At 35.3% G+C, this 16431-nt stretch overlaps 1 protein-coding gene across 4 annotated transcripts in view; it reads right to left on the minus strand.

Moving 5' to 3' along the window:
* Nucleotides 1-16431, minus strand: part of CLCN3 (chloride voltage-gated channel 3) — an 83483-nt gene that overhangs the window by 46041 nt on the left and 21011 nt on the right. The window contains exon 1 of one of the 4 annotated variants that reach the window (XM_045552522.1): nt 4157-4332. The exons of the other annotated variants lie outside the window; for them this stretch is intronic. Within the exon in view, the coding sequence (XP_045408478.1) occupies nt 4157-4235 (79 nt within the window). The 5' untranslated portion in view covers nt 4236-4332. Of the gene's footprint in view, nt 1-4156; nt 4333-16431 lie in introns of those variants that run through there. 4 annotated transcript variants of the gene reach the window in all.

Raw genomic sequence — 16431 nt, forward strand, 5'->3', positions numbered from 1 at the left:
CTCTCCACCAAAAATTCCCTATCAGACTCCCTTATGTACTTGGAGGCAGCCTACTTTGTACTTGTCAAAAGGAGACTGATCTCTTTCTCCCCTGAAGTCCCACAGAACATGCAGTCTATGTCATTCACCGGAAATTTATTAACTCCCTCAGGTTTTGTTTTTAAACTTGAGAAGCCTTTTATGCCCCTACCAGACTGAAAACACTAGTTGTTACAGATATACACATAGTGAGAAGCAGTACAGCCTCATGATTAGAGTAACAGCCAAAATCTGGATTGAATCCTGACTTTCCTTAATATTTCTTTATCTCAGTTTTATCAAATGAGAAACGGAGATTATAGCAGTACCTACTTCACAAGGTTGTGATGAGAATCAAAACGATTTGATACATGTAAGGCACTTAAAACTGTATCTGGCAAACAGTAAATTCTAATAAGTATCATGTATAATATTAATTACTATTTTTATCACAATTCTCCACAGCACCTAGTAGTGCTTTATATATACAAACAGCTCACTTTAAATGAAACCATATTCAAATAAATTTTAAATGCCCCTCATGGGATTAGATAGAGAAAATGTGGTATATATACCCAATGGAATACTATTCAGCCATAAAAAGAATGAATCTTTTGTAGAAACATGGGTAGAACTGGAAGCTTAAGTGAAACAACTCAGACACAGAAAGACAAACACCGGATGTTCTCACTCACAAGTGTGAGCTGATGTGTACACATGGAAGCAGGGCATGGGATGATGGAGACGACACTCAGAAGGGTGGGAGTAGATGGGGGATGGGAAGTTGCTTGGTGGGTTCAAGGTGCATTGCTCTAGTGATGGATACACTGAAGGCCTGACTTTACTGCAATGCAGTACATCAATGTAGCAAAACTGCACATGTACCCATGAATACACACACGCACACGCACACACACACACACACAAAAGAAGGCTCGTGGAGTAAATGGAGGCTCAAGGCCCAAGAGATAAAATTCACTATAAGGGATTGGTAGAAGAAAGAAATTTAACTCCCAAAACTACTTAAACTGCATGAATAAATTAAGAAGAAAGTCAAAGTGTAAAACTAACAGTCCAAATAAACCAAGGGTTTTATTTCCTGATAAAGAAACATTTTATGAGAGAACTTGATTGTTTCTGCATAGGAAATTTATCACCAAAAATGGCTATTTCTAAAATGTCATCTTAATTTCTAATCTAGCAATAACATATTAATTAATCCTATTTTGAATATATTTATACTTCCAGCTTCTATATTATTCACTTAAGTAAGAAGCTTCATTATTTACCATCTCACCTTGGAAAGTAGTATTAAGTTTAATTTACCCAATAGGCCAGGCAGTGGCTCACGCCTGTAATCCTAGCACTCTGGGAGGCTGAGGAGGCAGGATTGCTTGAGCTCACTAGTCTGAAATCAGCTTTAGCAAGAGCAAGACCCCGCCTCTACTAAAAATAGAAAAATTAGCTGGGTGTGGCGGCATGCGCCTGTAGTCCCAGCTACTTGGGAGGCTAAAACTCAGGAGGACCATGAGCCCAGGAGTTTGAGACTGCTGTGAGCTATGATGACACCACTACACTCTACCCAGGGCAACAGAGCAAGACTCTGTCTCAAAAAAAAAAAAAAAAGAAAGAAAGAAAAAAAAAAATTTACCCAACAAAGGTAAGCCATAGCTAGCTGTAGCACTCAGGGATTTAGTAGGCAGATCCATGTTTACTTTATCCATATCCTTCACAATTTCATAAGCCTCTTATCAGCCTGAAGCTCAATTTTAATCATTGTAGTTTTGTCCGTCCTCACAGAGAAGCTGATTCAGTCTGTTTGATTTATGTTAGCTGCCTCTCTCCACCAGCTCCTTTGTATTGACCCATGGCTACAACGGCTCATAAATTATGGAAAACAAATAACAAATATTACCCCCATAATATTCAGGGAACAAAACCCGCAAGCATTAGCACATTGAAGCTGCACAACACCCTATAGGTAAACATTATCATTAGCCTCATTTCAGAGCTGAGGAAACTGAGGCACTAAGTTGCAGGGCTGTCTTGATCAGAAGCGGTTCTGTGTACATTAGGCTAAGCCGCATTTATGTACACTCTTAGGCCAGAAGATATAAATACTGGAACCTTCTTAGCTGGAAGAAAGAAAAATAACAAATAATATCCTAGTGTCCTACCCATGGACACTAGGGTATTACAGCATGTTTTAGGTAATACAGTATAGTCAAATAAGCCTAATAACTGACCGATCCACACTACAAATACACAACATTACTTTCAAATAACATTGGCTTACATTAATACAATAAGTCTGATCAAAGGATAAGGAATCCATTTGGGCTGCTAAGAGTGGGACTGATTTAGACCCTAAGCAAGATTCCTAAAGAATTATTTATGAAAATAAAATAGAAATAAAAAGCTTACATTTTGCTGATATCAGTAAATATACATGCTCTCACATAAGTTTTGGCTTATTTCTTATCTGTATATTTCATACAGAGATGGTCTATAAGTAAGTTCTGTCAAAGACTGTCAAGCTTCACACAGGGAATTTAAATTTCTCAAGCCCAGGTCTTCTGGTTTATCATCATTAGCAACCGGATGTGGTAAAAGCTCAGGGAAAATACAGCCTGTCTTGTTCTACAGTTTAATTACTGATTTGCAATTAAATGTGACATATGAACAGTCACTATTCATTCACCTTGCTCCTGTTTAAAGAAATCTTTGCCAGAAAATAGGTGATGGGAACGTAGGAAAAAGGAGAACTTATGATCGTAACACTAAGAATAAAAACAAAAACAAAAACCCAACATCTCTGGGTGGTGATAGTATGAGAAATTATTTTCTTCCTAATGCTTTTAGATATTTCCCCCAAATATTCTAACATAATATCTATATATGTATTTACAGAAATTTTATTAAGAAGTCAACTCTGTAAGAGAAAGTGCAATATATGTAACGTGATCTTCATATAGTTTTTCTGAAAATGTAAAAAGCAAGTTTTTACTAACTATAGAATACTATAGGATAATGTTACAACTATTCAGAGCCTAAAATAGTGTGTTACAGACACAATGCAACCAATAAATATTGGTTAAATACATTATAATTTTTAAATTCTAATGGAACAATACTAAAAAAAGTGTTATCAGAATACAGAGTATATTTTAAATAAAACAGGCTAATTATGCTGAAGAAAATTATGACTTCCTTATTTACTTATGAATAAAAGTTTGGGCTAAACCATAAAATGAGTTTATAATATGTAGTAATTCAAACTAATATGGCTAATAAATGAAGTCATCTAAGAGATTTTTAAGTTCAATTTTTTTCTAGAACAAATGTCAACCAGTCTATTTTTAGAATAATCAATTTAAGAAAAATTTTTAAAAAGGGCAGTAATTAACATACAGTTTTAAGGAGACTAAGGCAGTGCCCACCAAAAGATTACATGAGTGCAGGGTGCTTTTCTGTTTTTCACAAATCATTGACTATTATTTTTTCTGATGCTTAAAAAGCACCCTAAATGTGTTTTATCGTATCAAATTTCACAAGATACCTGTAGAAGACAATGTAGTATGTTAATCAGCTGAAACACATATTAAATGAAAATATTAATATAAAAATTTGTTCATCTTTATTGTCATTTTAAAATGTTCTAAAATGTAGGTAGAGCTTTTACTATAAATTTACTTTGTGGTGTAAAAGCTACATGGAAATTGCCAGCAGCTGCAATATAATGGTACAGAGACACTCGACTTCTGTGTGTAAATTAAAGGAAACATAGTTTTCTGAAGGAAGAAAAACGTTGCTTTTTAGGTGCCAACCAACGTGACTTTAGTTAGCTGTAAAAGCGGATTAATTCATTTTCATAGTTAAATAGCAAGAGGATTTTCACACAGAAGATGGAGTCGGAGCCCAGTGTGGTCTGAAGCAGGACTAATCTGCACGGAAAACAATCAGGGACGACTACAAAACCATTTGGACAGCTGCATTTTCCCTCTACTAACAACCCAGGGCAACTAAACAACACACTGCAGTATTTAAAGGACAAACGAGAACCAGTTTAAACTAGAGAACCGCCCAGCCGCATGCAAAACATACCAACAGAGGATTCATAGCAAGGGGATGGTATTACCTCTTTTATGTAATTCCCTCAGGGGAATATTGTCTCCTCCCCCGTCATAAGGCAAATAAGGATCGGAAGAAGCATCCATGATTAGAATTTTTAAAAAGAAGAAGAAAAAGAAAAAGCTCGCTAGCTTAAAAAGACAGTGGCATTTCTTTCAGCCCTGCTGCAGCAGGCAAGGGAGATGCCATATTTGATGAGGATTAGAACTGTAGTTCGAATCGCTGAAGCAACTGGGTTCTTCCACAGCAGATGATGTCATCAAAGGGAAATTATTGCAGCCTGGTTGCTAGTGGCTACAATCGAGCAAGGCTTAGGGGCGGAACAGCCTTCTTAATCAGGTCCTGCTACGTCTGATGATGACTAAGCTCCAAGTATAACAGACAAAACTGGTTTGGGAATTTTAAAGCACTCACAATATAGCTTCTGTAGTACCAGTGGCAACTACAGTAAGACAATAGAAGCATTATTTCTTCTTGATTTTAAGATAAATAAAAAGGGGAACAAAGTATTTAATACAGAGATGTAAAAAGGAAATTCGGGATGTAGACAATGTCCTTTTTCATTCCTAATGTAGAAAAATGGGAGCAACAATCTAATACGGCTGTGTGCTTTTATAATATAAATGTACTAATTTTTGTAATGTCAGGTGAGTCATAATCATAAAAACTACAGCATACCAAAGGTTTCTCAAGAGACTTTAAGTCTGTTCTTAATTGCCTAAAATGTACAGCAGCCTTTTATTTAAGATTTAAAAACTGAATAACTTTAGAGTTGAATAGTGTTTTATCTCACCAATCCCTCCCCCTCAGCCTCTTATTTTCCTTCCTTCAGGGAGTAAGCTACTAAGACATTCTAGCTTTTGAAGAGAAAGAAAACTTATCAACATATTAAGTAACTTGACTATTGTGTGTGGAAACTATGCAAAAGAGATTTACTAAACAGGAGATTCCCCTCTCTGTCCTATCTTCCTACTTTTCCCACCTTACAAAGATTTTGTGCATAAAAAACAAAAGGCTTTTAGTAAAATGTGTCTTGAAGTGAGGTAGTCCACTTGTCTTTGCTATAAATTTTTATGAAATTCAGAAATAAAGCAACTCTTTTTATTTAAACCTGTCATTCCAAAAAACAAACAAAAAACCCCTGATGCTCATTTAAGATGAGAGTTCAAAATTTTACAGCCCCCTTCTGAGGTGATTCCTCTAGACTAGAAGATTATCCTCCTAAAATGGCTTGTTAAAAGGTGCTGTTCATTAGAAGCAACTCCACAGACCTCAGGGGTTCTGTAAAATTTGTTTTCCTAAGTATTGAATGAGACACTCCAACCCATCGTGTTTATATGAAAATTGGAGGTGAGGGAGGGAGAGAGAACTGAGGGCAGTAAAGACAAGAGAGAAATTATATTTGTCTAGTACATTTTAGTTATTTGGGGTTCTTTTTTTAATTGTATAGGCTTAATCAAGTTTCTATGTTTCAAGAAGTCTGAACCTCAGACAAATAGAGCTTCTTACAAAATCCTACCTGGGATTTTGGAGACAGGGTTCCAGGAAAGGAATATAAGACTAGAATTACTGCCATAGGAATATCCATCTAATCCTGATTCTAGGTATTAACATTTACGATAGGACAGTGGGAGATTTTTTCTTTGTTTTCTGTATTTTTCAAATTTTCTCAGAAATAACTTTTTTAAACAAAACAAGGAAAGCTTTGACAAACAGCTAACTTTACTAAATTATCAATGTAACTTTGGTTGTTTGTGGTTCTTTGGTATGTTCTATCATATGATCTTTCTAAAAACATATTATATGGCATTTACAAATGATTTAGTTTTTATAATACTATTTATGTTCTTACATGTCTTTACATAAAAATGAAAATTTATCTACACGTTTTCCTGGTATTTGTAGGCATTCTCTTAACTTGTTTTTCCTAATCTGCAACTGGATCAAAACAAGGAAAATGGTAGCTAGCTCTAACTACAGGGAGAAGAATATCCTTCCTGTAAAATAAATATTGACAATGCTTCATGAGTAAAAGTTTTGTAGCCATATCTGGAATTATTTTTAAAAATAAAAATTGTGTGTATATATTAGATATAATTATATTTGTATAGAGTTGCATTTAGAATAAGACATGAAACTTAACAATTGTTATCACTAAGGAATGAGGTAGAAGTAGGGAGGAAGAGGGGTGCATTCCGTGTTTATATAGTTCTACATTGTTTTAATTTTTTTAACAAATATGCTTTTATAATAATAAATCTGAAAATTTTTAAAATTTCAGAAATAGACAAATCTCTTATGATTATGGGGTGCCACTTTCTCTTAAAAGTAAAAGAATTGTTAGGTTAAAATCACACTTTAGAAAGGACATGGTAGACTCGCAGATGTGGCAAAAGAGGACTTTGACACAAAAGAGGACTTTGACAGAGACTTTTATTACCAGGTTAATAAAGTGAATGACAACGGGTGGACTGAAGTGGAAAGAGAGCAGAAGGCGAACTCGAGAATCCTACACACAACTCAGAGAGAATGCTCAGGCTGGAGCCTCTGAATAACCCAAACACTAAAGCAGGAGCACGCACGGGACTTAACAATTCAGAAGGGGAGGATATTTCCTCTTTCAAATAAATGCACCCTACATTGTAATGTCACCTTGATGTGGGATTCTGGATAAATCATAACCTTTCTGGAATATGTTTCTGAATCTGTAAACCAAGGAGGCAGATTATGTGATAATAATATGGTAACTGTTCAACCTTTAAGAGAACCTTATCTTTCAGAGATACATAATGAAATATATATGTACACCTATCTATTTCCCTATATAAAATGATATGATACTTCAAATTTACTTCAAAATAATTGGGGAGAGAGTAGAAAGGAAACAAAATTGGCCATGAATTGATAATTATTTAAGCTAAGTGATCAGGGCAAAAAGGTACATAATATTATTTGCTATGCTTTTGTGCGTTTTAAATTTTCTGTGATGAAAAGGTTTAAAAAAGAACACTTGTAAATAAAATCCCTTGAGATAAATATTGATAAAAAATTACATTCTTTATTCCTCAAACTAAATATATTCGTACTAGAAGCAGCAGGTTAAACAACTGTAGCTTAAAATCCATTAAGTGTGGCTGTTTTACATCTGCATTTGGACACACTATATGACACTAAGCTTTAACTTGCATTGTCACTCATGCTCCCTAAGAAAAAGTATCAGGAAAAAAAAAGACAGGGCAAAGCTTTCAAGGAGGACAATCAACAAGCCACACAGTTAGATGTAAAGTTATTGTAGCCTTTAAAAAAGTGGGCATTCTAAAAACTAAAAAGCCAGAAAATAAATTGAAAAAACAAAATGGTTTTACAATATTCATACCTCATAAACATAAGCAGTTTTTAGTTCTTAACATAGCTGTGTGGTTACCCAAATAACATATCATAGTATTAAAAACAGGAAGAGTTTTCTTTCACAAACATCACAAAACAATCACTTTTTCGAAATCAGAACCAAAAATAGCCAAATTTTTTAATGTCTAAACAATTCCTTTTCAAGGAATTTGTCAAATATACTCATGCATGAACACAAACCAGTACAAGAACTAAGCAAAAGATTTTAAGAGTTCAAATTTTTAGAAATAATATTTAAACCTAAATATATCAACATTTACATTAAGTGTAAATAGACTAAATGCTCCAATTACAAAATAAATATTATCTAACTGGGTTTTTTTAAAAGCCCAACTATATGGTTACAAGAGTTTCAACTAAAACACACAGATGCATAAAGGCTAAAAGTAAAAGGTTAAAAAAAAAAGTATAGGATGCAAACTCTAACCCAAAGAAAACATGGAAGCTGTATCAGTATCAAAGTAGTCTGTAAGGTTAAAAAATTATAATTAGAAATAAAGAGAGTCATTTAAAAAAAATTAAAGTGGCTCAATTCACCAGGAAGATATAACCTAATAATAACATGGGATCAAACCATATAAAGCAAAAACTGACAGAATGACAAGAAATAGTAGTAGATAAATCTACAAATGTAATGAAAAAGTTTTTAACACATCACCATAAAATACTTAATAGAAACAAACAAGGAGCCTTCCTGATGATATCCGTCCAGTATTTGACTGGCTTTCCATTGGTATCTCAGGCTAATTTTATCAGGGCACCAGTTTATTAATACCAAATTCTTTTGCCTAGTTCATTAGTAAGATCCTGAATTACAGTACTTCACAAACTTAGCATGGGTACGTTTCCCTTAAATGCATTACCTTACTCGTATATAAACACATAAATTTGGGCAGTCCCCTACTTCCACGTATACAGTAGGTTAAGTAGGCTGCTTTAATTAAAGCAGTCTAGAGACGCAGGTGTAGAAAATGTTTCAAGGTAGTTGGCAACAGAATGTGAAGAGTGTCAAACGTATTAAGAGCATGACCCTGCTTAGAATAAGTTATCAGATGAACTTTAGAAGTACTTATTTCTAAAAATAATTCTAAGTAGACCATTTGAAAGAGCTTTGACCTTTTCCCAATAGACAGCCATTAATTGGTAGCAGCAGTGTTTTGTTAACTTCCTTTTAAAAATTTCTAAAAAACTCTTTACCAAAGATTTACAATGTAATCATTTCATGAGGCTTAAGAGTTTACGGTGCCAAATTTGACTTTAGAACCAAATGTCTCACTCGATAGAACAATACCACCAATGTTAATGTCAGATGCCAGATAAAAATTAAAATCAACTTGTCATCTACTGAAGACAACATGCACAAATACAACCTTTGAAACTCTGTAGCAAAGTCAAATTATTCTAACTCAGAATACTGCTTGGAGCCATGCTATCACAAATTTCTTTTTATCCACATACAAGGATACTATATTTACTAAAAAAACTACTCACATTATTTTATTAACAAAATAACCTTATTAATGTTTTCTACCTGTAGTTGCTATCAAAGAGCTTCATTATACTGATTCATAAAAAACAACCAACTCCAACTGCCTTAGCAGGATTTATACTTTTTATCTCTTTAGCAACAATTCCACCAACAACTTTCAAAACACTCTATTCACTACACATTAACAGCTGTTAATAAAGGCCTTCCTCCCAGCAATTTTTATTTCTAAGAATTTAGAATACATTTGTGTATTTGAATATTATGCAACCATTAAAAATGATTAAAATAAGCTTCTGTACCATAAAGCAATGTTTTTAATATTAAATAAAAAACTTCCCACTGTATAAATGGCACTACCAGTTGCATATGCTAGAAATAATAGAACACTTTCTCTTTTACCCCCTCGCCCACAGCCAAACTATCAGCATCTCTGGGTGATTTTACCCCTAAATCTATTTTCAATCTGTCTACTCCCCCTCTGTCACAATGCCAGTCCTAGACACCATCATCTCTCCTCTAAACCACTATGCTCTCACCACCTAACAAAACATTTGCCCGCACAACAGGTGAATGACCTTTAAAATGACAAAGATCACATCACTCCCTTGCTTTAAAATTCTTCAATGGTTTCCCACTAGTCTTAGGAAAAAGTGTCAAAATCTTAACATGCATGATTTAGACCTTGGCTAACCACCCACCTCCTCAGCCTCAGTCCCTCCCTTTCCAGCCCTCATTCCCTACACTGAGCCCTTGTGCCTCTAAAGCTCCAAGCTCCTTCCCTCTGCCGGCAGCCACATCTGTGCCCAAGCTCCCAGCACTTGCATTCCACCACTTCCCTCCTTCACCGGCCTGCCTAGTGCTCATTTTTCATTTCTCACCTTAAATGACATATCTTAGATTTCCCCTCACATCCATTCTTCCTTACAGCATTACCATACCACAACTGTAACTGTTTTTGTGGGATTGTTTATCTTAATAGTACTCTCGCTCACTGGAGTGTAAGCTCCATCAGAAAGATTCAGATTGTTCCTGTTCCTTGCTCTACCCTGAGCACCCACCATGGTGTCTAACCCAGAGAGGAGCCTAAGAATTACTTGCTGAATGGAATATGCATAGAATTAAGCCTAGAAAAAAATATACCAAAATAATCAGTTATCTGGGTGGTAAAATCTATGGGTGATCTTCATTTTCTGCCTTATATTTTTCATCATTCATATTTTTCTATAATAAGCACATTTTTCTTTTATTATTTAAAAGTTAACACTTTCTAACCCATTTTTTAAAATAAACTTTATTTTGGAATAATTTTAGATTTACAAAAAATTGCAAAGTGAATACTTCCCATTCAGTTTCCCCAGCTGTTAACATCTTACATTTTCATGATATGTTTGTCAAAGCTAAGAAACTGACACTGGTATATTAAGTAAACTCTAGACTTTATTTAGATTTCAGCAGTTTTTCTATTAATGTCCTCTTTTTATTCCAAGTTCCAATCCAGATACCACATTGCATTTAGTTATGTCTCCCTAAATTCCTTTAGTCTTTGACAGTTTTTCAGTCTTTCCTTGTTTTCATGACCTTCATTAGTCAGATATCCTGTAAAATGTCCCCCAGTCTGGGTTTATCTGCTGTTTTTTCTGTGATTAGACTGGGGTTATGGGTCTTTACAAAGAATACCACAAAGGTGGTGTGTTCTTGCAACACAGCAGGTGTACATGACATCCATACTACATCACTGGTGATATTAATGTTCACCATTAGGCTAAGACAGTGTTTGCCAGGTTTCTCCATTATAAATTTACTATTTTTGCCTTTTTTCCGTACCCTATTATTTGGAAGGAAGTCACTAAGTACAGCCCACCTCCTTCTCAAGGGAGAAGGAGGTGGAATTAAGCACCTCCACCATAAGGATGGAGTATTACATAAGTTATTTGGAATTCTTCTACAAGGAAAACTTGCCTCTTTTGCCCCGTCTACTTATTTATATCAGTTTATATCATTTATATGGGCTCATTTTATACTTTGGGTAATAATCCATATGACATTCCTTATTTTGTTGCTCAAATTATTCCAACTTTGGCCATGAGGTGGCCGTGAGGTTAGTTCCTGTGTTCCCTTAACATGCCCCAATCCCTTTGTTTTTTGAGCACATCCTTACTTCTTGTACTACGAGATACTCTGGCCTCATCTTGTATTTTCCCTGCCCTAGTCCTAGAATTAGTCATTTCTCCAACACAATTCAAGTCCTGAAGTTAACCATCTAACACTTTGATGAACCCAAGATAATCTACCTGAACGTCATGCTGTAATCTGTTTGATGGCTGCAGAAAGCATATGTTTAGACCTGGGGCACTAGAGCCAAACTCACCACAAAGGATTCGGATGTATAACAGCAACACTTCCACCATTTCTTCTATCATATTCTTTTATTTTGTTTCCAAAACCAATCTGAGTTGATTAGGTAGAATATTTTTCCCTTCATTTTTCAGATAAGAAAATGAAAATGGACATGATGACACTGACCAGTGTCAAACAGCTAGATATTTATCGACATTATCCTCTATAGATTTCTCCTGGCTCTCCATCCTGTCCCTTTTTCCTGCCGGGAAACACTACCACTTTGGTGGTCCCTATGGCAGTACAGATATAAAAATACAGGTGAGTGACATATATTCTGCTACTGTCCTGAATATCCTACCAACTTTATAGGTGTCCAGCTAAACCAAAACCTTTCTCTATATATTCATATTAGGTCAGTAAGTAAAAAGAAAAAAACCCTCTTAAAAGTTATAAAATATGACCATGTAATATGGTAAATAGATGAATATTTTACAAAACAGGAAACTTTTAATGAGCTCCTACTATCTGCATGCCAGCGTATTAGACATTGTAAGAAGGGAGCAAGAAGAAATAAACAGCACATGTGGCTGCCCATGATATACAAATATCCCTTCTCCACAAAGTTTGGAAATAAGGAAAATAAGATTGCTCATCAAGAGGTAAACTATGTAGGCCGGGCGTGGTGGCTCACGCCTGTAATCCTAGCACTCTGGGAGGCTGAGGTGGGCAGATTGTTTGAGCTCAGGAGTTCGAGACCAGCCTGAGCAAGAGTGAGACCCCGTCTGTACTAAAAATATAAAGAAATTAGCTGGACAACTAAAAATACATAGAAAAAAAAAATTAGCCAGGCACGGTGGCGCATGCCTATAGTCCCAGCTACTCGGGAGGCTGAGGCAGAAGGTTTGCCTGAGCCCAGGAGTTTGAGGTTACTGTGAGCTGACACCACGGCACTCTAGCCCGGGCAACAGAGTGAGACTCTGTTTCAAAAAAAAAAAAAAAAAAGAGTTAAACTATGTAATCGAAATATAATGGATCAGCTCTAAACAGAGCTATGTACACAGGAAAATAACAAAAATTACTAGGATAATTTTACTAAAAAAGGGCAGGCTATAAACAAACAAGACATAACAATAAAGTGAAGAAAGCAAACACAATAGAAGCAACATAATTTACTACATAGGAGGGGCCCTTAACTCCAATTTCAGAAGTAAAGTATAACTTTCTAAAGGGACTGAGGGCTAATTTAAGAAGCAAAGTACAGTAATAACTGCTTGTATAGGCAAAGGATTATACACAAGGTACCTGGAGAAATGGCAGCCAGGCACAAGTCCAAACCTAAAACCTAACATTTACAAGGCCCAGGGCAACAGTACAACAGAAGGCCCATTTACCATATGACTGAATATGTAAAGTTATAAATCAAGCTTAAAAAACATTAATAAAATTTGTTCTATCCTCTTACATTGACAAATATACGTTATAATGAAATGGAAGTTGAGCTTCAGTTTTATAATTCTGCAGCCAAACTGCTGACGATTTGGAAAACATAGAAAAGTATAAAGAAAAATAAAAAGTACCCAAATTCGATCACCAAAAGAAAAACCATTATTTGGTATATTTCCCTCCAACTTTTTTACTGTGTGCATATAATATTTGAAAAAAACTGGGATGGAGATATATATATGCAGATTTTACCCTTTTTATACAAACCCTCCTCTCTTATAGTCTGTAACAGAACATAGCAAATCACCTTATTCAGTTGCCCAGCGTACACTGGGCAGCTTAAAAGAAAATTCTCAAAAGTGTGGTCAAGTATGGCCCATAGACCCCCTATAAATCCCCAAGATCTAATTTTCAGAGGGTCTGTGAGGTTAAAAACATTTTCAATAAAATTTACTAAGACATTTGTATCAGTTTCCTATCACTTTGGTAATAAACAAATTTAGTAGCTTAAAAGAATATAAATTTATTCCCTTACAGTTCTGAAGATCAGAAGTCTAAGATTAAAGAGTCAGCAGGGCTGTGTTCCTTCTGGAGGATTTGGGATAGAATCTGTTTCCTTGCCTTTCCCAGCTTCTAAAGGCCACCTCATTCCTCAGCTTACAGCCTTTCCCTCAAATCACTTCAATCTCGTTTCCACTGTCTGTCTGCTGCTACAGACGGATCGTCCTGCCTCCCTCTTTTAGGGACCCCTGTGCTTACACTGGGGCCACCATACAATCCAGGATAATCTCTCCATTTCAAGATCTTTAGTCACAACCACAAAGTCCCTTTTATCATATAAGGTAACATATTTACAGGTTCCAGGACTTAGGGTGTGGTTGGGAGGGATTGCTCAGCAGACCACAACATTCTTTCTTTTTTTCATTGTATTGACTTTTCTTTTACAGCACAAAAACAGCAGTGGGTAAAATAGCGTTATCTATCATAAATCTAAGCAGTGCATCATAATGTTCTGGAATTCATTGTATTTTTCACCGCCAAGTACTTATGGAAAAGAAAAGCCTGTTTCACTTCCAAAAGTCCTTAATAAAACAGTAAATAGTATTCATTTTATAAAATCACAACTCTTGAGTATACATCCTTTTGATACTCTAACAAAGTGGGAAGAATACATTAGAATGCTTTTGCTTATACTGCACAATGGTTCTGTCTTAAAGAAAAGCACTTGTCTGAATGTTTGCATTATATGTTGAACTTTTTTCATGGAACACCATTTTTATCTGAAACAACTGACACTAACCTCAGAATCTGCCAGACATTTTCTCAACATGAATCAAGTGAGCCTGCTTTTTCAAGTAAGGCAACTGATAGTATTTGTTAATAATAAAATTTGAGTTCTCAAGCAAAAATTAAATTTTGGAAAACTTGTATTCACCACTGTGAGCCAGACAGCTTCCGAAGAGTTAAAGACTTCTCTGATGGGATTGGTGGCACATCTAGTAAAAGATGTGACTTTTTGATTTTGTGTAATGAAATGTACACTCTGCATAGATCAGCCATTATGAGACGACTAATGTTTGTCCAAAATTTGCATGCTAATGTCCTAACTCCTTTACCTTAGAATAGGACTGTATTTAGAGATAAGGTCCAAATTACCTCTTTAGAGAGGTAATTAAAGTTAAATGATGTGGTGGGTGTGGGGGCCTAATTTAATGTGATTGGTCTCCTTATAAAAAGAGGAGATTAGGACAAAATATACACAAGAAGGAAAGACCATGGGAGGACACAGGGATAAGACAGCCATCTACAAGCCAATGCAAGAGACCTCAAAAGAGATCAACCCTGCCAACTCAAGAGCTGTGAGAAAATAAATCTGATGTTTGAGCTACTCGTCTATGGTACCTTGTTATGGCAGCCCCTAGCAAACCGATGCATCAGTGAATCAATTTTCCAAATGGCTAAGGTACGACATTACAAAAAAATGCATGGGTAATAGGTCCATTCAAAGTGCAAGATAGGCCAATGGATTTTAATTTAACACAGCACAAAATATTCATTAATACACTTTTCACATTGCAATTAACCTTTAAGAAATTACCATTTGTCAGGTTTTGGTATAGTATCAAAGAAGAATATCCACAATGATCTGAAAGGCTATTAAGTTATTTCTTCCCTTTCTAACTATATTTTGGTATAAGGCTGAATTTTGTTATATATTTTGACCAAGACAACATATCATAATAGATTGAAGCATATATGAGACTCTAGCGGTTTCTACTAAGCCAGATAGTAGAGATATTTACAAAAATACAAAACAATGCCACCTTCTCACTAAATTTATTTTTGGAAAATATAGCTACGTTTTCACTAAAATCTTATTGTTACAACATGAGTTTATTATTGTTATTTTTAAATGAAGTGATAAAGTTCTATTTTAATTTATAATATGGTAAATATTGGTAACTATAATAGGCTGAGTGCTATGGTTCATGCCTAAAATCCCAGTGCTTTGGGAGGCCAAGGGAGGAGGATCACCTGAGGCTAGGAGTTCAAGACCAGCCTGAGCAACACAGCAAGATCCTGTCTCTATAAAAAATCATAATAATGAAAAAAAGGTGGGTGTGCTGGTGCACCTAGCTGTTTGGGAGGCCGAGGTAAGAGGACTGCTTGTGCCCAGGGGTTTGAGGCTGCAGTGAGCTATGATCATGCCACTGCACTCCATCCTGAGTGACAGAGCATGCATAAATAAATAAATAAATATTTAAAAAGCTTGTTAGGGTCTCCAATAATTTTTGAATATTAATAGTAGAAAGGGATTTTGAGAACAAAAAGTCTGGGAACTGCTGCCTTAAAAGATACTAAGAATAAATACAGGTTGAGCATCTCTAATTTGAAATTCTGAAATCCAAAATGCTCCAAAATCTGAAATTTTTTGAGCCCCAACACATGTGTGGCTGAGGTAGAGGTACTTTTGAGCCACTTCGGTGGCTGAGACAGTGACACCTTTGCTTACTGATTGTTCAATATATACTAACTTTGTTTCATGCACAAAATTAACAGTATTACATAAAATTACCTTTAGGCTATGTATATAAAGTGTATATAAAACATAAATGAATTTCATGTTTAGACTTGGGTCCCATCCCCAAGACATTTCATATAATGCAAATATTCCAAAATCCAAAAAATTCTGAAATCCCAAACATTTCCAGTTCTAAGCATTTCAGGTAAGTGATACTCAACATTTATTCTTCCAATCCAGGCATTTTGTGGATACTTGGGAGAATACTTTGCTTTTGTTTGTTTCACTTTTTTTTAATGTCTGTGATAGCTCCTTTAAAATTTATCATAGCTAAAATTATCATGGCCTTGTCATATGGCATTATAAGTTTTGGACCTCTGTTTATTCTTTATCTGTGTTTTCTGGTAGATACAAAATCATTTTGAATGAACATTCCTGCCTTTGCCCATGCACACAGCCTCTACTTCTCATTAAGCAGACTTCTGGTGGCTTCTATTCAGTCTTAGGTTTAGCTGGGCTGTTCTACTGCTTAAGGAAAGCTAGCTAAATGTAAATAATATACTCTACTATAACATAGTTC

The sequence above is a fragment of the Lemur catta genome, chromosome 5, assembly GCF_020740605.2.
Source record: "Lemur catta isolate mLemCat1 chromosome 5, mLemCat1.pri, whole genome shotgun sequence".
NCBI lineage: Eukaryota > Metazoa > Chordata > Mammalia > Primates > Lemuridae > Lemur > Lemur catta.